Raw genomic sequence first — 21,895 nt, 5'->3', positions numbered from 1 at the left:
GAGAGAGAGAGAGAGAGAGAGAGAGAGAGAGAGAGAGAATGAGAATCCCAACCAGACTCCATGCTGAGAGCACAGAGTTGGAACTCACGAACTTCAAGATCACGAGCTGAGCCAAAATCAAGAGTTGGATGCTTAACTGACTGAGCCACCCAGGCACCCCCAACTTAAGCTTTCTAACTCCTTCTCTCTTCCACCACAGATTAATTTATTCATTGACAAATCTTTTCTTCCTCAAGCGGGACTCATTTACAGAAACTAAATTTTTACCCAGACAGCTAAGTAAACCAATTCTCCTTCCTCCCTACATTCAGTCCTTTATCACGTTATGTTGATTCTTGCATCTCAATTACTTCCCCTTTTTTCATCTTCCACTGTCACCTCTTTAATCCATGCTACCATCATACCTGGCCTCACTGAGTATTAGCATGTGAGCAGGGTTGCCGGACAAAATATAGGACACTGTGTTAAATCTGAAGTTTAGATAAATAATGAATTTTTTAAGTGTAAGTTTGTCCCAAACATTGCATGGAATATACTTATACTAAAAATATCTTTGTTATTTATCTGACATTCAAATTTAATGAGCATCCTGTTTGGGTTTCCTTCTGTATTTGGCAATCTTACATGATATGAAGGGAGGAGAGGTTGTTTATTATGTATAGGGTGGGCAGGGAAGGCTGCCCTCATGAAGGGACATTTAAGCAGAGACATGAAAGTTGTGCGAGACTGAGGGATGTGAACACCTGGAAAGAAGCATATACCAAGGTCCCAAGGAAGGGGCATGCTTGGCAGGTGGCAGAAATAACAAGAAAGACTAGGAGACTGTAATCAGGTGTATGAGGAGGAGGAGGTGAAGGCACATTTACTACTGAGAAATGGATCTGTGCTCTGTATGTTACCAAAATCTGATTTCTTCTTCTTTTTTTTTTTAACATTTATTCATTGCAAAGAGAGACAGAGTGTGAGCGGGGGAGGGGCAGAGAGGGAGGGAGTCAAGGAATCTGAAGCAGGCTCCAGGCTCTGAGCTGCCAGCACAGACCCTGACGTGGGGTTAAAATCCTCGAACCATGAGATCATGACCTGGGCCGAAGTCGGACACTTAACCGACTGAGCCACCCAGGTGCCCCCTAAAATCTGATTTCTAACTTTGCGAGATCAAAGGCTAGACCTTGGGATCTAGTAAATTCACCAAAGCAATAAATACTGCCCTGTGAGACTTCTTGGGAGATGGTTGACCCTTGCCCTAGAGGACCCTTCCCAGAAATGTGAACAGGTAGGCTTATGAAAGTATATCTTTGAGTAACATGTCTTCCCTAAAGACTTCTATAATTGACAGGTGAATATTGTGATGTCATATTATACCTTAAATACATTGTTATTTAAATACAAATGTGTGGAAACGTGCACTTTAGCAAAGTTAAAATATAACATATTTCCACTAGACAAATTATATATTTTCTTTCTTTGCCATCAGTAAGGCAGTATATAAATAGCTTAATATTAAGAATCTTTAACACATTGTAAGAAGTGTAACAGAATGCATTTATATTTATTTTTCATCATGCCTCCAATGTTGACTGTTCTTTTTGTCTTCGTAGTGCGTAAGTAATAACCTTGCCTCCTGGCTTTTCCCAAAGGCCAGAGGCCTTTGTGGCCATGGAGAGTGACTAGTCTGTTTGCAGTATGAACATCAGCAACACACACAAATCTTTTAGGTATTAAATCAGCCGAAAAAAAAAAGAAAAATTAAAAGAATGGGTTTTAACCAGCTAGGCTTCTTAGTTGTTTGAGAGGATAAAGAAGTAATTCAACATGCCTTCAGTGAATAGTAAAAAAAAAGTGAGAAAGCGGAACTCAACATGTCTTCAGCGAATACTATATTAAACGAAAGATTTTTGTGTGAATGGGTATAGAAAATAAATACCAGAACAATGATAGGAAATATAGGTTTCAAAAAAACAGGTGAACTAAACTCAAAGAGAATACTTAGCAATATAATGGAAGGTTCAGCCAGCAGGTAGGAACACGGTATAAGGATTTAGAGATTAAGGGAACAAGGGATTTTTTTTAAAGCACCCTTGAAACTGAGAGCCTGAACAAAATGCATTTCTACTAAAGAATGGAGTGTCATAGATACTCTTACTTTGTTTAGAATGTGGTTTTAAGAAGCAGTGTTCAATACAGAGAAAAAGTTGTCTGACTTCTTAGGAAAGAACCTATTTCTTATAGGAAATGGGTTTTATTTCAACTTCGCCATTGAGTCACTAGGTGATCTGGGGCAAAGTTGTCTAACTTTTCATGAATAATTTGTTCTTAGGTCCTCAGGATTCTAATTTTTAGACAGATAGGAGAGTAAAATATTTTTTTAAAAGTATGTATTTTTTTGGCACATAATCAAGGTAAAATCTAGATAATCTACCCATATCAGACCTAGACGCCCTCCTTTGAATATCCTTCCGATCCCGTGAGCTGCCCAGGTCCTTCAAGCCAGTTCAGGAGGAAGGTGGGTCTGATAATCACTAACAATATCTTAGAATGAATTTGTCAAAAACCTTTGCATTTGTTCTTCAAAAGGTCTGTTGATTAAGGGTCCCCAAGTAGTGCATGTTTCATGGTGAAATTTTAGTAGTAATTACTTTTGGAACATTCCAGAGAGCCTTTGCAGTGACACTGCTGCAATGATTCTTCTCTGTCTACCTGTTGGGATGACATTTGGATCTTATCAGTTGTTCTTTAAGGTATATGCACATTCACTCAAAAAGTGTGCTTTACTTTATTTTAAAATATATGTGTCAATATTTATAGAAAATAATACAGCCAACTTGTGAGAGCCACATCTACTGCTTTGCCATTTGTATGCAACGGATCCCTAAGACTCATGCATTCAGATGATGGCACCTTGAATCTTACCCCCAAATAATTAACATTTAGTTTTCCTTTATTTTGTTCAGGTTTTCACAATAAAGCACATGCTCTAAATATATGAAGCTACATTTGATTTTCATAAACTAAAGATTTTAGTGGAGACTTACTTTCATGAATATTGCTGGAAATGTTGAATTCCATTCACTTCAAAGTGACAGGTTTATTACTTTGACATCATCATATGTTCATTAAGTCTTTAGAAGAATTTAAGACAGACATGTATTGTTTCCAAGTTGATGGTAGGCCAACAGACCCCTTAAGATGAAAGTATCATAGTAGAAACTCCCTTTCTGCTGTCGTGAGACTTGTTTTGTCAATCATCTGTTGGGCTTTCCCTACATATGTTGTGGAGAGTTTAAAGTTAATCTCATTTATTACAGTCATATAGTCATTCAAATTCATTATAAAAATTTGATTAGAATTTCAGTTTTGTTTTGCAGGAATCATTTTTAGCTTAGTTTCTTACAGACATGCTGTTTTCCTCATGTTGATGAGGTACTACACATACAAAGCGTCAATCTTAGATGCATAGTGCAGTGAATTTTTTACATACACATTTAGACATCTGTGTCTATTTTTACATACACATTTAGACAAATGTGTAACTGCCCCTCAGACCAAATTATAGAACGTTTCCAGAACCCCAGAAGGCTTTCCTCTATCTTCTTTCAGGTAATATCCCACCAAGGTAACCAGTACTCTGACGTAGATTAGTTAGTGGTACAGTCTTTTGAACTTCATATAGATGAGATTATACAGTCTGTATTCTTTTGGGAATGGTATTCTTTTTACTTAATAATGTATCTGTGAGATGCATTCAAGTTGTTGCATGTGTCAGAAGTTTATTCTTTTTTATTGTATACAATTTTTCATTGTATATACCCCAATTTATTCATTTATTCCCTTGTCAGTGAACATTTGGGTTTCCATTTTTATCTTATTATGAGTAATGCTACAAATGAATATTCTCTTCTAAAAGGGATATTTACACTCATTTTTTTATGCTCATTTTTCTTGGGCCATTGAATTTCCAAGTCATAGAGTTCATGTGTATTTAGCTTTAGCGAACACTGTCAGTTTTCTGAAGTGGTTGCATTGATTTCCACTCTCACAAACCACGTGGGGGAGTTCTTTTGCTCCACATTCTCATCAAAACTTGGTGCTGTCAGTTCTTTAATTTTTAGCCATTTAGTGGGATCTGATCGTGGTCCTACTTTGCATTTCCTAGATTACGAATGATGTTGAGCACATTTTCACATGTAGGTTGGGAACGTGGATCTTCACTTTTGTGAAGTGTTTAGATTTTTTGTGAGTTTTCGAAACAGAGTTTTTAGTCTTTTTTTCTTGATTTATGAGAGTTCTTGTTTATTCTGGTTATGATATGTTATTGGATAGGCATATTGCAATAGTCTGTGGCTCCTTTTCACTCTTTTAATGTCCTTTGATAAATATTTTAATTTTAATGAATTCCAATTTATCAATTTTTTGTAATTGGTGCTTTCGGTGTCCCCTTAAGAAATCTTTACTACTCCAAGTTTGTGAAGATCTTATGTCTTTCTGTAGCCGTTTATTGTTTTACATTTCACATTTAGGTCTAATATCATCTGTAATTAATTTCTCTGCATGGTGTGAGGTAAGGATCAAGGTTTAGTGTTTTTCTATATGGAGATCCAGTTGACCCAGAAACATTTATTGGAAAAACAATCCTTTTCCCACTGAATTACAGTGGCACCTTTGTGGTAAATAAGAAGACCACATGTTCTCAGGTCTGTTTTGGACTCTACTCTGTTCCCTTGATCTCTTTATATGTGTCCCAATACCACATTATAGAAATTTCTGGTATCTGATAGTGTAATTGTCTGGCTTGTTCTTGAATTTTGTCTTAACTATTCTAGTTTTCTTGCTGTTCCATATAAATTCGAGAATCAGCTTGTCAGTTTCTTGCACACACACACATACGCTCACCCACACAACCCTTTGGTATTATACTGATTCTAGAGATAAAACTGACAATTGACATCTCAGAAATATTGAGTCTTCCAGTGTAAATAGTTGGTTTAACCTTTCAGTTATTTAGGCCTTAAATCTCCCTCAGCAATGTTCTCTAGTTTTCAGTACAGAGATCTTGAGGAGATGCTTGGTTTTTATAAAAATGACTATGAATTCAGATTTAAAAATTTGGCAAAGTTTACAAAATATCCAATTTTACTATTTATCCAGATCTGCAATCATGTTAATATTTCTGAAATAGGAATTTCCAAAGTAGCTAAGTAATCTCTGAGATTATTCAGTACTACAATTTCACGTGTTTGTATTGCAGCTTTTAAATCTGATTAAGTGACAGCACTATTTAGAATCTGATTCATTCTTTTAGTTAAATATATTTAGATGATGCTCTGTAACCACCCCTGAAGTTCATGATACATTTGTTAAATGAAGGGCTGAGGAGCTGAGCAGTTGAACTGAGATTCAGTACTTTCCACTTTCCAGAGAGCAAGCAAGCAATTTAGTTTTAAGCAGTTTATCTCCCTCACTAGGTGTTGTATGGAAGCCAATTTGACAAATTGTATTTAAAAAAAAAACACTTTTAGGTCAATAAACTCAACCAGGATTTTAGACTTGGAGAATTAAGAATGTGATTGTGTGATGCCATAATAGTTAATTAATTATTTTTAGAATATCTGTCCAGTTATATAGTTACCTTGGCATATTCTAAAAATTTGCTGCATTTTTCTCACAATTGACGATAACCTTCATAGAATCTAGCCTGAATTAGATTTAAGCATATCCCAGACAACAAAAAGCTAATGCATGCATATATATTACTTTATTAAGGTGTTGTGGTAGTATTGAATGTATGCATTCACTGTAAGTAGAGACTAATTTTACCTTTTATTTTTTAAGTTTCATTAGGTGCCTTAGCACATAATTAGTACTTTCTCAATGATTTTATCTAATTTTTAAAAGTATAGGCCACTTTTGTATGGCAGATGTCTTTGCTTTGTAATTTTATTGTGATAATTTCCATCTGTGTTGCTGCTTTAGTCAATTCAAGCTGTTCTAGGAATGTCCTAGGTTGGGTGGCTTAAAGAATAGACATTAATTTCACACAGTTCTGGAGGCTGGGAAACTTCAGGTCAGGGTTCCAACATGGCCAGATGCTGGTGAGGGCCCCCTTCCTGGTGTCCTTATATGGTGCAGAGAAAGGAGGAGATATTGTTTCTCCATCCCCTAAGGACGCCAGCTCCATCATGAGAGCTCTACTTGTATGACCTCGTCCAAACCTAATTAGCTCCCAAAGGCTTCACCTCTAAATAATACCTCATTGGGGATCAAAGCTTCAACATATGCATTTTGGGGGGACACCCTCAGTCCATAGTAGTCCCCTTCTCTAAAGTGTAGTATCACCTGACAAGAAAAGTTGAATCAAATTTGTGTTCAACTATAGTAGCAGTTCATTTGTTTGAATATTAGAATATATTTTGCATATGAAATTTTAATGTTAAAGCTGATTTCCTAATGTCAAAAGTGTATAGCAACAATTAGAAAATTAGAGTAATATAGCAGTAGTAGTAATGATAGCTAACACAAGCATTCACTCTGCACCAGGCACATGTAACCCTCACAAACTCACAGATACTCTGAGGGGGGTAATATTCTTATCCCCAATCTATAGAAATTTAACAAAATTGCTTATTATTTTCGTTTTATCTTAAGTTTCTAGTTGTATTGTCTGATTCAAACTTATTGAAAAAATTGATGACAAATGCAGTGCAAATCTTCAATTTTTTTTTTAATAGAAAAACAGTGTCCTGTACTGAGAACAGAGGGACATCAGTTTCCACAGGACAACAGAGATAAACTTGAAGTTTCAGGTGAGCTTTATCATCCTTTGCAAAGAAGCATTTTGTATAAAATTATCAGCACATGTGGAGTTTATCACAAGTGATTCTTTGACAGTATAATTTAGGCTGGTAACATCAGTATAAGAAAATAAAAAGAAGGAAGATAAATGATGTAGAAAAAAAGAGCAGAGTACTATATTAACTAACAACAACCCAACTTCTTGGAGAAAAAAAAGTTATTTAAAATCATAGAAGTTGTATCCATTGTAGAAATTTTGAAAAAAGAAAAGAAAATTTAGTAATAAAAGATCTCACTACCCAAATATAGCCATGATTCCTATTTTGGTATAACATTCCTATCTTCCTTGCCCTGTCTTCCTTTCCTCTCTCTCCCTCACTCCCTCTCTCCCTCTCTCTCACACACATACATAATCATGATACATATTTTGAATTTGAAATCAAAGCATTTACCCACATCAGTATATATTCTTCTAAGGCATGATTTTTTTTTAAAACAGGACTGCTTAAATTTCAACTAAATTGCAGTAATATTTTTTTTAATGTTTATTTATTTTTGAAACAGAGAGAGACAGAGCATGAGCAGGGAAGGGGCAGAGAGAGAGGGAGACACAGAATGTGAAGCAGGCTCCAGGCTCTGAGCTGTCAGCACAGAGCCCGACGCGGGGCTCGAACTCACAAACTGTGAGATCATGACCTGAGCTGAAGTCGGATGCTTAACTGACTGAGCCACCCAGAAGCCTCTGTAATATTTTTTAGTTAACTAATTTCCTGTCTTAGACATCAGAGCTGCTACAATGAGCTACTATGATTATTTTCTTAAGATAATTCCTAAGTCAAAGAAAATTAACATTTGAGTCTTTTGCAACATATTTTATACTTCTATAGCCTACAAGGAGAAAAATGAAATCAAGAAATTTTGCTGAGCCCAAACAACAGGGTGTTATTTGAAATAAATCAGTCTATAGATAAGGACGACAAAAAATCCTATTTAAAAATCAATATCTCTGTGAGTTTCCTAATTTTAACAAAACTGCTGGATTAAATCACTTGTTACATTTTATAGGTTTTGACCTAGGAGAGAGCTTTTCTCTGAGACGTGCATTTTGTGAAGGTGATAAAACCTGTTTCAAATTGGGAAGTGCATTTCTTTTTAGAGATACCATGTAAGTAAATTTTTCTTTACATTTTAATAATATTACATGAACTATTTTCTAAGAAAATTTCAAATAATTTGTTTAAAAAATAAAAAAAAATCTTCTCAATGGTGTCATACTCACTTGAATGCTGTGGTAAGTGGGCTGTTTGTATATTTGTTGTTTTTAATAATCTTTGGAATCTGATCCTATCCTATGGTATAAATGCCATTCACCCATACAGATATAGGCATAGTCTTTGCAGAATAGTAATTAAAACCACTTTGAAGAAGTATTATTTATGTTTAAAGTAGATATAACCAAAGTTAAATTTTAAAATGTGAACCTTAAAACAGAAGACGCAGTGTAGATTTCAAGACAAGAGACTGATATGTATTGTAACCATTTTCTACGTTTACTATGCTTCATGATAAATTAAAACAAAAGAACCTAGCCTTTAGGTATTCCTTTTATATAAGGTGTAGAGTACATAATAACGTAAGATGATAACATCATTATAAGATGGTCTTGATACACATTTCATTTCAGAATTGATTTCCCAAACTTTTTCTTTCTTATCTTTATTATTCTTTTTCTACTGATAAACCTGAGATTAAAAAAAAAAAAAGGTATTATGTACCATTTAAATACTGACAGTGGGTCAGCAACTATACAGGGCAATAAAAATTCCCCATATGGTCTGCATACAGTTGGAGGATGGACACATAGTAATTCAAAAAGCTTGAGTCATCAGGAAGGCAGATATAGCATATATGATCATGATATTTAGTCTTTGAGTCCAAGATGAACATTCCAGTTTATGAATGCACTGCAGTGAAATAAGCATTAAAACTCTGGTTTAATATACAACACAGATGTTTTTGTGTGAAAACATATATAGATGTTTTCACTTCTTGATGAGTAGCCTAACATTTAAATTACCAGAAAAGGTTGTTGAGAATCTTAGCATTTGGATTCTCAAAGGGAGATAGCATTAATTATCTTGTTGCCTATCTTCAGATTCTCTGTCTAAACTAGGTCCCTAGCTAACTTTTTCCTTGAGAAAAGTTAAAACCTTCTATTTTGTGATTCTTAAGATGATTTTAGTTTAATGATATGGTTCCTTAAAATTAAACTGCTCATTAATTGGTAAGAAATAAGAGTGCTAAGGAAAAGAGTGATCTGATATTGGGGGATATAATGGGTGATTGTCAGGCAGGGCACTTCAGCAGATATGACGGTACTGTTATGGGTGACTTTTAGGTGGCTTCACATACAGGCATTGAACACTCAGAGAACAGCAGTCCCATGTTTAGGTATTCATATCCAGTAAAGAAAAGTCAATATGTAACATATATATGAATGTGTATATGTATATATATATACACACACATGTATATGATACATGACTTTATGATACATAAAGTCAATATGTAACATATATATGAATGTATATATATGTACACACGTATGTATATGATACATAAAGTCAATATGTAACATGTATATGAATATATATATATATATATATATGATTTTAAGCTAGTAGTAGATAACCTTGATTAAAGAATTTAAGAAAGGCAATAAATTCTGTTATAAAAATTAAAGTGCATTTTCTCTCCTGCCTTCTTCCTGACAATTTAAATTCCTCTAATTCTGCCCAGGTGGCTAAAGGATTGGAGTGAAAACTTTTTAAAATTCATTGGAACTGTATATAAGAAGATGTAGCTGATTTTAAGTAGTTACGTTGGAAAATTTCCTGCCACATTTAGGCAATGCTATTCCCCTTTGATATGTGTGATAATAGATATAGCCACAACTTGACATTTATTTTCCAACCTTTAGCTCTAAATCATTGTGTGATCTCTGGGCTATCAATGTAAGTAAATTCCCTGGCTCTACAGGCAGAACCCTGGGACCTCCACTACAGGAAACTGGAGGGTATCTGCTTAAGCTGACTAGCAAGTGTCAAGTAGCTTGGCTCATCTCCATTTACATTTCACTCATTGAGCCAAGTATGCTAGGATGCTTCTCTTGCATGATGCCATTTTGATTTTTCAATAAGACTGGAGTAAAGTTGCAGCTATTTATGTATTTGTAAATAAGCTGCCTTGCAGAATCAGCATAGGAAAAGGCAGATGCTATTTTATGTGAAAAATGAGGATTCTCTCTGTGTCTGAGATTATTTTTATAGTTCTGTCATCTTCCAGGTGAGATTCATGAGGAGAGAGATTGAAAAAATGTGTTGGTCAGATACTAACTGGGCACCCTCAGTGCCTTGAGCCTGGCTTAATGCGGGAATCCCAAGGGCTACTTTTGCAGGGGCCCTTCGAATAAACATTGTACACTTAATGGTGATACATGCTCAAGGAACTTTGAGGGACTTTATGTATTTGCTTTTATTTTAAATTTGTGTCCATTTCCTCAGTGTTCCTTGGGATAGAAAATGAAAGTATTTGTGGGCTTTAAAAGATTCATTTCCTTGGCTTCTTGTATCTACAACAAGTACCCTTGGTTGTGCAAAAGAAATAATTCATTATTTCTGTACATATTGAGAGTTATATATCCCAGGTGATCATACTCTGATTATCTTTAAATTGTGTTTTGGCAATTATAAGGGCAAAATGGTGAAATTTTGAGAGAAAACATACACAAAACATGCATATACTACAGAGCACCTTATTTTCTTGGTATAATACAGTTCTTTCATTAGTTGTTTCTATAGAAACATGTTTTAAATAAAAATGTCCCAAATAACTAAATAAAAATGTCTTAGCAGTTGAATATTTTAGAAGGGTTGATAAATGTTGAATTCCCACATATTGTTGATTCTGAAGGGGCAACACTCTCTTATTTTGACTGGCCAATGAGGAAATCATCTGATTTCAAATATACCAGGGAAGTGAATTACCCTGATTTGTTGATTTCAAGGATGGTAAAAAGCCTTATCTCTGAGGTTCCATGATTGATAGCTAGTGGCTATCTGGAATACTGTGTTGAGAAGGATTCTGAGGCCATTATTAGATTCAGCCAATTAGAATGCTATGATCCATTAGTGGAAGAGGCGAGACAGGAGTGCTGATGCATGTTTCCAGTCTGTTGTCTCTCTTATTCGGAATGATTCCTATGAGCTGGTATCTTTTGCCACTGAACCAGTTCCTAAGAATGAGGGTACATGAGGCTATGTGTGAAAAACAATAATCAACACAGATTAATAAGTTTTTATGAGTTTGAATAGTGTGGCTAGACACAGTGGCATAATCGACACGTATGGTCCCCTTTGCTTTCGTTACAAAGAAATAAATCTCCAGTGAAGAGGAATCTTCTCTCTCTCTGTTTCATTAAATTGATGATTACTCTCTGGAAACAAGGGCTATTTCTTTTCACAGCTTTACGTGGAAAAAAAAAAAGAGCTCATAGGAGCTATTCTCATTTTCATTTTATGTTTTTATAAACATAATAATCCTCCACAAGGAGGAAACCCCAAATTATATATTTGGAAGATGGGTAGTTGTTTTTTTTAGGAGTTATTTGAGTTCTCTGAACCTTAACAGTTCCCTTAGAAACAATCCTAAGTATGGGGAAAGCTGTTTTGTATATTAAAGCATGATTTATACCTTGTCTGTGCTAGTGTTGAATGATTCACCCTATGCTCATGTCTTTTCTACATGGACCTTTATGTTACTTCCAGATTTTATCATTATAAATAACATCACAACATCCAGGAAGGTTATTTTTCTCTGTGTTTAGAATTATTTCCATAAGATTGATTTTTCTCAGTGGAATTACTAGTTCATTTTTAGAGATCTTGATATATACTTCTAATTATGTTTCATCATTGTTTTATCCTTCTGTATAATACCCAGTATCTTCGGTAGCATTAGACATTATCATTTAAAACTTTTGTCATTAAGTTTTGTTTTTTCAACTAAAAGCTTGTAGCAATTACAAGTAAAAGCAGTAGCTTACTACATAAGTAAGGTTCCTGAAATGTTTCTGTTCTGTTAACAGGTGACTAAAAGGTAGCATTCAATAAGTCACTGTAATGAATACGAGGTAGTGTGGAGCTCATTCTTTTATTCAAAAAGCATTTATTGAGTTCACTGTGGACTCTGCTAGGCTCTCAGATTACAATGGTGAAAGAATGTGGGTCCAGTCTTGCCTTCTGGATCCTGCTGGAGAGACACATGGCACGAGGAAAAACTGCACTTTTCTCTTGCCTTGATCAAGGAGCTGAGATGTGTTGCCTTCTATCATCAAGCACGGGCCATGGGACTCAGTACCACCCATTTCCTCATAAAGGGTAAACTTCCTTTCGCATCTCACACAAGGCTGTTTTTCAGTCTTTCCCTCATAAGGACAGGTTTTCTAACTCATCTTTCACTTTTATTGCTCTTTGGGACCTCTCCAAGCTCTCAAAACCAGTTAAAATCTGTGGCTCTAAAAACTATGTTTAGAACTCTCGCACTGAAGCTTCTAATCTTTGAATGTTTCAGGAGGATTACTTCACAATTCCATAAAAATATAGGGAATTATTATTTATACGTCCCTTGGATTTTCATTTGGGCCATCCTATCATTCTGTAGATAAGAACTTTCCCATGTAAGGAAAAGTGACTTAATTAAAAAGCTGTCCAGCTGTTAGTATGAGATTGAATGACTGTTACACATAAGTTTTATGTATTTCCTCAATTGTAGTTTGCCATACCAAAAATGTGAGGTGAGCCTTTAAGTCCGATACTCTTTTTTAAAAATTTTTTTTTTAATTTTTTATTTTTGAGAGAGAGAGAGAGAGAGTGTGATTGGAGGAGGGACAGAGAGAGAGGAAGACACAGAATCTGAAGCAGGCTTCAGGCTCTGAGCTGTCAGCACAGAGCCTGATATGGGGCTCAAACTCACAAATTGTGAGATCATGACCTGAGCTGAAGTTGGGCACTCAACCAACTGAGCCACCCAGGTGCCCAAGTCCAATATTCTTAAGATGAAAAGAAAAGCCTTATAGGTTCACAATTACTGAATTCTTTAAATCATACAATATAGCCAAATTATATATATTAGAACAGAATTTTTTTAAATGTTATTTTATTTGAGAGAGAGAGTGAAAGAGGAGGGGTAAAGGGAGAGGGAGAGAGAATCTTAAGCAGGCCCCATGCTGTCAGTATGGAACACCACATGGGGCTTGATCCCATGAACTGTGAGATCATGACCTAAGCCAAAATCAAGAGTCAGATGCTTAACTGACTGAACCATCCAGGCATCCCTAGAACAGAATTTTAAGAGTATGATTAGACAGATTTTAAGGATGCCTGGAAATATTTACATCTCCATCACAAGAACCTATCTTAAGAATCAATGTTATTTTTTTCTAGCAAATTTAGGGATGTTAATATATTCCAGTAACAAATTGCTTTGTATAGAAATGGCTACTAAAATGTAATATAATATGAAATATTATCAGTTTAGTATTTCCATTTACCAGTTTTGGAAACATTTAATATTATCATCATCAAATTTTAAAAAGTTGTGATTTTTCTCCTTCAGATTTCATATAATTCAATATTGTTTGGGGAAAGGTAAAAAATGTCAGTAATTGATTATATGTGTATAGATTCTACAACATTCATATCTATTTTATTTTTATTTTATTTTATTTTATTTCATTTCATTTGTTCATATGTTTCATTTGAACATTTAACATGAGATCTACCCTCTTAACACATTTTTAAGTGTCCAGGGTATTGTTACTGACTATAGGTACAGTGTTCAACAGGATATCTTTAGAGCTGATTTCCTATTTTATTATGGCTAATTGTATGAAATTATCTTACCTTAAAATGTCCTTATGGCAGTTACTTTGAGAATAGTAAGGTGCCAGTTAAATATACTACTTAGAAGTCATAATAATGCAAATGTCATCATAAAGTAATAAAATCAAGGTGTTTTCCAGAGCGGCTGCACCAATTTGCATTCCCACCAACAGTGCAAGAGGGTTCCCGTTTCTCCACATCCTCTCCAGCATCTATAGTCTCCCGATTTGTTCATTTTGGCCACTCTGACTGGCGTGAGGTGATACCTGAGTGTGGTTTTGATTTGTATTGGTGCAGCCGCTCTGGAAAGCAGTGTGGAGGTTCCTCAGAAAATTAAAAATAGACCTACCCTATGACCCAGCAATAGCACTGCTAGGAATTTACCCAAGGGATACAGGAGTACTGATGCATAGGGGCACTTGTACCCCAATGTTCATAGCAGCACTCTCAACAATAGCCAAATTATGGAAAGAGCCTAAATGCCCATCAACTGATGAATGGATAAAGAAATTGTGGTTTATATACACAATGGAATACTACGTGGCAATGAGAAAAAATGAAATATGGCCTTTTGTAGCAACGTGGATGGAACTGGAGAGTGTAATGCTAAGTGAAATAAGCCATACAGAGAAAGACAGATACCATATGGTTTCACTCTTATGTGGATCCTGAGAAACTTAACAGGAACCCATGGGGGAGGGGAAGGAAAAAAAAAAAAAAAAAGGACGTTAGAGTGGGAGAGAGCCAAAGCATAAGAGACTGTTAAAAACTGAGAACAAACTGAGGGTTGATGGGGGGTGGGAGGGAGGGGCGGGTGGGTGATGGGTATTGAGGAGGGCACCTTTTGGGATGAGCACTGGGTGTTGTATGGAAACCAATTTGTCAATAAATTTCATATATATATAAAAAAAAATCAAGGTGTTTTACTTTGGTAATTACTCGGGCTAATTTGACAGGCATTGATTAATCTACTATTGTTAGATTATATATTTGATTCTTCTTCTTTCTTCACTTATTTTTCTATTCAATAAATCTAATCTCCTAAGAGACAGCAGAGCTTTGGCTTGGATGGGGGCTGTGAGTATGTATCTGTGGAGTGTGCAGTGCAGGTTTTCAGAGTATAGAAAAGAAAGAAGGCACATAAGCACGTCCCTCAAGTCACCATTAATCTTATGTGACCCATTAAAATGCTGTGAGGATTAATTAGTTATTAACCTTAGGTGGTTGCAAATGTATTGCTTTTACAATGGCTGTAAACCTAAATTTAAGCATGATCTTAAGTTTATAAATTAGGCAGAAAATTGACTGTAGTAATGCTGATGTTTTGTTATACTAGTGCTTAAGAATAACGTTATAAGAACTTGACAGATTTTTTTGTAGATTGAGCAAACCATCTGTGTTTAATAAAATAACATTGGATAGTGTAATCTTCATTCTGAGACAGAGAATCAGTGATGTACAATTTTGATTTCAATGATAAACTTTGAAATGTATGTCCATCAAGGAAGAATAATTGTGTTGGCTAATAAACCATTGATTTATTATCATTTCAATTCCTTCAACTTAACCAGCAAAGGTAATCAGAAAATAAGCCTGGTTAGCCAAAAGCTGCTTATGTTATTTTGTGTGACTCAAATAAGCTTGGTACACCTTGTCTATTGCCTCATTAAAAAAAAATTAATGTTTATTTATTTTTGAGAGAGAGGCAGGGAATGGGCAGAAAGAGAGGGAGACACAGAATCCGAAGCAGGCTCCAGGCTCTGAGCTGTTGGCCCTGACATGGGGCTTGAACTCATAAACCATGAGATCATGACCTGAGCCAAAGTCAGATGCTCAGCCGACTGAGCCACCCAGGTGCTCTTATTGCCTCATTTTAGTTAACACTTACATTTCTTAAAGTACATTTGTTCCAGATTAGGTGAAATTTTTATAATTTTAAGCTAAAAAGCAATATATTGAAATAATTGACTTTAATCATTCCTCTCACCATGGCTATATCCATGCAATTTAGAAACAATCACAAGTTCAGTGAAAATTTCAATTAATACGGACATGTGTGGTAGTGCCATGTAGAATTCACATCTCGTTGGCTGAATATGAGATTGAATTGACCAGATCTTTTGCACCCAAGGTATTCCTCTTATTTGAACCATCTCAACCTCTGCTCTCTACTTCAGAATTTTCCTGCTTCAGCTGTCCTTTCTAGAGGCGACCCTCCTGGTTTCAAAGGTTAACCCCTTCACTTGTGCTCCTAATCTTCTCCTTGTCAGCCTCCTTTAATACCTTGATCCACCCATGATCTCCTTTGCTCTTCTGTTTTCAATGTCCCTCTCCACAGTATCCTGGCCTCTTAGTCTACAAATATATACTTAATCCTTCGCTGTTCTAGAAACTTTCCCTTGACAGTCCCTTTCACTCCCAAACTTCCCAAAGGAATAATGTTACTGACCACTTTTACTTCCTCACACATCCCTTAGCCCCCTCATATTTAACCAGGAGTTCTTTTTTTTTTTTTTTTACATTTATTTATATTTAGGATGGCTCAAGCAGGGGGAGAGGCAGAGAGAGGGGGACAGAGCCTCTGAAGCAGGCTCTGCACTGACAGGCTGACAGTAGTGAGCCCATTTTGGGGCTCAAACTCAGGAACTGCAAGATCATGACCTGAGCTGAAGTTGGTCGGTTAACTGACTGAGCCACCCAGGCACCCCACTGACCAGGTCTTCTTGAACACTGTGGAGATTTCTTTCAAAGTTGCTGGTGTCCACTGCCCTGTCTCGAATGTCCCTGACCTAAGTATCTCTCTACACTGCCTTTCTGTACCTGTTTCTCTCTATCTGTCATGTTCTGCCCATCATTTTGGCCAGTTTGAATCTTACATATCCTAGAAAGTTCAGTACACGCTCAACCTTCTAGATACAGCCCTCACTGATATCCTCAGGCAAAATTTCTTCCTCTTCTTCTCTTCTCCTCCTCCTCCTCCTCCTCCTCCTCCTCCTCCTCCTCCTCCTCCTTCTTTTTTGTAGTTCAGTATACTTTTCATGTAGTGCTAATCTCATTCTGGCTCAGATAATCCAAATGTTCCCAGGTCCCATTACTATTCGGTTCAAATGATGTCATATTGACATCAGTGCCTACACTGTTATGATTCCTACTCTACCTGCACAGCTATGGAACCTCAGTCCCCTCTTAAAAACATATCTTGTTATTTTGGGGAGCCCGAAGAGTTTTGCACATGTGCTTATGTTCAAAAGAAAGTATACTCTTATCCTTGTGTTCTAATCTCCTTGTTTCTGCATGTCACCCCTGTGTTTGTTGGGAGACCTCTCCATGAAAATGCCACTCTATTGGGCCCTAGCCAATCCTTACTCATGGCTGCTTAACCTCAGTCCTCAGGTGCCTGAGTTGCTCTGTGGCTTATAGCTAAGTGGGGTGTGTGTGTATGCTCTGGAGAGGGAAGACGTGGGTTCAGTGATCCTCTCTCTAACTGTCCCCTGGACCTCAAGGCCATGTCCAAGGCATAAAGCATCACATTATATTGAATAAATTAATCAAATCAACTCTTGGCATTCTTTTTTTTCTATGGGACTCAAAGCTCATAGACATATGGATTAGGCATTCCTCCCTATTATCTTTACATTTCTATCTTCTAATTTACCCATGATAAGAGTATAAAATTCCCTTTGCTTACAAGGTATACAGAAAAAATATTTTATAATATACTCTCCCTATTATTTCTCAATTCAGCTTTAATGGCAGTGAATGAAGAAATTCTAACAAAGTATTTCATTTGATTCCTAAATGACACTGAAGACTCACTATGTGCCAGGCACTGAGGATTTAAGGATAAATAAAGACATGATCCCTGGCATTATTTCTGTCTGCAAAGATAGATATGTCAACAATTAGCTATTGTGGAATATAGTTGCAATCTTTAGGTGTATGTATGTAGATGAAGATGAAGAACAGATGAAGCCATTTCGAGGGAACCAGGGAAAGCTTCACAAAAGATGTGAGAAGTAGAAGCTTGAACCATAAGAAGAATTTGCCAGGTGAGGCGGGGGCCAGTATGCGGTAGTTAGAGGGAGTATCATTTAAAGGTCAAGACAGTTTGAAGAATGGTAAGAAATCCCGTGTTGTGGTAGTGAACACAGGTGAGCAGAGTGTCTGCGGGATAGAGGAGGCTGCAAGGGCAGACTGAGGTGCTGTTCTGAGAGGACTTCTGTGCCAGCCTAAGGAGCTTGAACTTTATTGATAAAAATAAAGTGAAAGGTGAATAATTTGGAAGATCTGAGGAGAAGCCACAGTACCACAGGTATACCTCAATAAAGCTGTCTAAAATAAAGTGAAGGTGTGAGAGCAATAGCATTACATTCTAGGGGGGAAAAACCCCAAACAGCTGAATATATGCCACTAGGAAAATCACAGCTTTCAGTTAGGTGTAAATGATCCTGAGGCAGAAGCCAAACCCCTAGACTCAGGAAGGACACCAGTTTTCAGAGGACCTCTTGGGCGTGAAGTTTACCCAGGGTTGATTCTTTCTTTCCTTTCTTCCTTCCTTCCTTCCTTCCTTCCTTCCTTCCTTCCTTCCTTCCTCTTTCTTTTTTCTCTTTCTTTTCTTCTTCCTTCCTTCCTTCCTCCCTCCTTCTCTTTCTTTTCTTTTCTTTCTTTCTTTCTTTCTTTCTTTCTTTCTTTCTTTCTTTCTTTCTTTTTCTTTTTTCTTTCTTTCTTTCCTTATTCCTCCCTCCCTCCCTCCCTCCCTCTTTCTTTCTTTCTTTCTTTCTTTCTTTCTTTCTTTCTCTCCTTCTTCCTTCCTCCCTCCCTCTCTTTCTTTCTTTCTTTCTTTCTTTCTTTCTCTTTCTTTCTTTCCTCCTTGCTTTTTTTGGATGGAAACACCTGAAAAAGTTACTTTCAAAGCCTTTCTGAAGTGTGGCTTCTCTAGTCCATCCTTCATTTCTGTTATCTGAATGTCATATAGTAGAAGGGCTTGTTTTCAATGGGAAGTCATTTACAATGTCATGATGAACAAGTGCTAATCATAACAGACATATGATTACTAGAGAGTCATCGAAGCTTTGTTTTCCCATTAACGATCTATCTGTCTGAATCCGCTTAGTAAGCACAAAAAGGGTGAGATTTCAGAGTCTCTGTGGCTGTGAAACTCAAACATCACCACCCAGCTTGGGAGGAAGGCATTTCAGATAAACCCTCCAGGCCCTGCTGGCCAAATCGCTTGTAACGTGACAGGTGATGGTGGGTGTCAGCTGGGAAAGAAATGACTTACTATAAACTCCAAGCATCTCTCACTTCACTCTCAGGAAATGTAACTTGTATCATATTTCTCTTCCTGGAAGATATTCAGCAAGTCAAAGGCCCCATTGATACTTGTAAATACGGAAGTTCTTCATAAACTCTGCCTCACGCTTATTTAGAATGGAAGAATTAATTTGGAAGCCAGTTCTTGCTATTTAAAAATAGATTTTTTCCATTTAGCCATTTCATTTTAAAAGCAAAAAAGTAAATAAAGGTTGGTCTTGCTAAATATGACCTGGAAAACTCACTTCATCTCTACCAAAATAGCACTTTTGAAAAAAAAAAAAAAGGCTTTGCTTCAAGCCTTGTGCTATGAGCTAGTTGAAGAATTACCTCTGGAACCATTGTTAATTAGTAACTAAACTTTTTAAACACTTCGCTGTTCAAATGTGTACCATGCTTGACTTTTGAAACACCATATACAAAATTAAATTTCTCTAGCATAATTATGTCCTCTTGCTTTTCAGTTTATGAGCACTGAAATCATGAAAGTTTATTATTCTTTGTTTTTCCTTTTTTACATTTTACTTCTTGCCTCATAGTGCTTATTATTTAGTTAGGTAAAAGAGCAAAACAGAAACTGGCAGTCTTGTTTTTTTCTTCCTAATCCCCTTTTATTCTGCAGTTTGGTTTGTCTTTTATTTTTTTCTATTCATGAGACAGAGATGTCACTTGCCATATTACAAACTATGGTCCTTCTAGGAATACTGAACAAATACATCAGCCTGAACTTGCTGTACAATGAAATTACCAATTACTTAATATACAAAGAAGTAAATAAATTTATGGGCTTCATTAAGGTCTTTATTTTTCTTGACAACAAACCACCAGGGCCCAGCCATGGAAAATAAATGAGATCCACTCCCTGATTCCATCTCCCCATAAAACAACTTGATCAATAAATATTTGTATGCACTTTAAAAGGGCGGATTATGTTTTTAAATTTTATGATTTTTCCTGGCATGACCATGCTTGCAATGTGCCCCTCCTAGAAGGGAGTATGAAAAAGCAAAGTTTATCCTTTTAAGGTAGTTCTTATTGGTTTCTCATTAATTGGGCAGGTAGGAATGTCCATTACTTGTTCAGCTGGCATCTTTCTGCACCTGAGAGACCAGACATTTCAATTTAAGTTAACTTTGTGTATAGCTATGTTTGGCATTGATTTCATGCCTCAGGGGATGAATGGGATAGAAACTTCCACTGATCCCCATGCCAGGAAAGCATTAATGTAGGATCAGTGCTAAGGGTTCTCCTTCCATAATCATTTGAAATAGTCACATTTATGTTCATTATTTTCACATTTTGAGGAATTACTTGGCTTTTTAGTTAGGTTACATTCTGTTGATGTTCTTCCTAACATATTAAAATCCCAATATATTTTCTAACCAGAAGGATGAACAGAGGCACTTTTTATGAGAACACTTCATGCTTTTCTTCACACTGCATAATTATTAGTATATATACTATTCTCATAATTTTTACTACTTCCTGAAAATTCCTCTCATTTTTTAAAGAAATGTTTGGTGAAAAATACTAATTTTTCTAAGAAATGATCTCTAAGGAATATGGAAAAAGTATTTCTGATTGGTTGTCACCTTCTGTCATATGCATATCCTTCTTAAAACCCAACAGATTGTAGCCCCATTTTAAAGATATCATTGTGTGGTTTGTGATACTTCCTGATCTGTGCTCAAAATATGATGAGGGGAAGGAACTGTAATAATCTTCCCCTCATGGCTACTGGTCACTTAGGATGTGCAAATGTCATAATGAATGCTTTGCTCTGAGCCCAAAATATGATTTATTGTTGTTAATGTTATCATGATTGTAAACATTTTAACTAATCATTTCTTGATACTAATGTTTGATATTTACTTATATTCTCCCCATTTCGCCTAGTACTAAAAAAAAGTAGTTTTTTTCCTCCCTTGTAGTCCCAAAACATTACTTTTAAGTCAGGTCAGTAATTATGAGGGAAATTTTATTCTTAACCCAGAGGATACAGGCAACTTGATATACTAGAAAAAACTGACCTTGGAATTAGAAGTTCCGAGTTCAAGTTCCATCCTGACTTCTGTCTTGCAGAGTAATGGTGGGGCAGTTATTTAACTTCTGTGGCTTTAATTTCTTATTTATGAAATGAGATGGCTGATCTAAATCACTCTTAAGGTTCCTTTCAGCATTAGGACTCTAGAACTACAGGAAACTATTGTGTGTGGCTTCTTACAATTGAAACATTTCCAAGCACCGGAAGTCTTCTGCTGAAGGACACTTTTGGTGAAGTTTCTCGGGGCAGCTGTTCTGTGTTGCTGTAGCCCGTGGAGATTTAAAGTTTCTTTTTGAAAGTAAAAACACTGTGTTTGTTCCTGGATTCATTTTATGTCAGACTTTTTGATTAACCTGCTTTAAATCACATAGAGCTTGAATTTTTTTCTCTTCTGTTTTTTTGCTGACTGTGATGTGGCATAGTCTTAAAGGCCTTAACTTTAAGGCATTATGCAAATACTGGTGTTTGGCACCTGCTAGGACTGGTCATAGGTATCATTATGGATTGTCCATGAAAGGAACACAGTTTTGTTTGTGCTTCCTATATGCCAGATTAGTATCTGTCTAAAGCTTGATTTAGAGCAACAAGTCTGTCAGTGCCCCTATTTGCATGGAAATCACATTCTAGTGGTTGGAGACAGGCAATACATGTGTAAACCAATACATTTTTAAAAAAACTTTGGGGAGTTATAAACCTATGAAGAAAAATAAAAGAAGGTAATATGTTAGGTAGTAATTGAGGTGAGAACAGCTATAGATCTTCCAGAAGAAGTGACATTAGAGCTAAGACCTGCATAGTGGGGAGAAAG

At 36.2% G+C, this 21,895-nt stretch overlaps 1 protein-coding gene across 1 annotated transcript in view; it reads left to right on the top strand.

Annotated features, from left to right (window-relative positions):
- The window catches only part of COL19A1 (collagen type XIX alpha 1 chain), a 346,749-nt gene that overhangs the window by 20,209 nt on the left and 304,645 nt on the right, over positions 1–21,895 (top strand). The window contains exons 3-4 of the mRNA XM_047102603.1: positions 6,726–6,800; positions 7,855–7,954. Coding sequence (XP_046958559.1) covers positions 6,726–6,800; positions 7,855–7,954 — 175 coding nt within the window. The remainder of the gene's footprint in view (positions 1–6,725; positions 6,801–7,854; positions 7,955–21,895) is intronic.

Source organism: Lynx rufus, unplaced genomic scaffold, assembly GCF_022079265.1.
Source record: "Lynx rufus isolate CCGP_SWC_20201006 ecotype Redwood Valley unplaced genomic scaffold, mLynRuf1.p SCAF_6, whole genome shotgun sequence".
NCBI classification, from domain to species: Eukaryota; Metazoa; Chordata; class Mammalia; order Carnivora; family Felidae; genus Lynx; species Lynx rufus.
The sequence above is the reverse complement of the archived record's forward strand: the minus strand, read 5'-3'. Positions and strand labels throughout refer to the sequence as shown.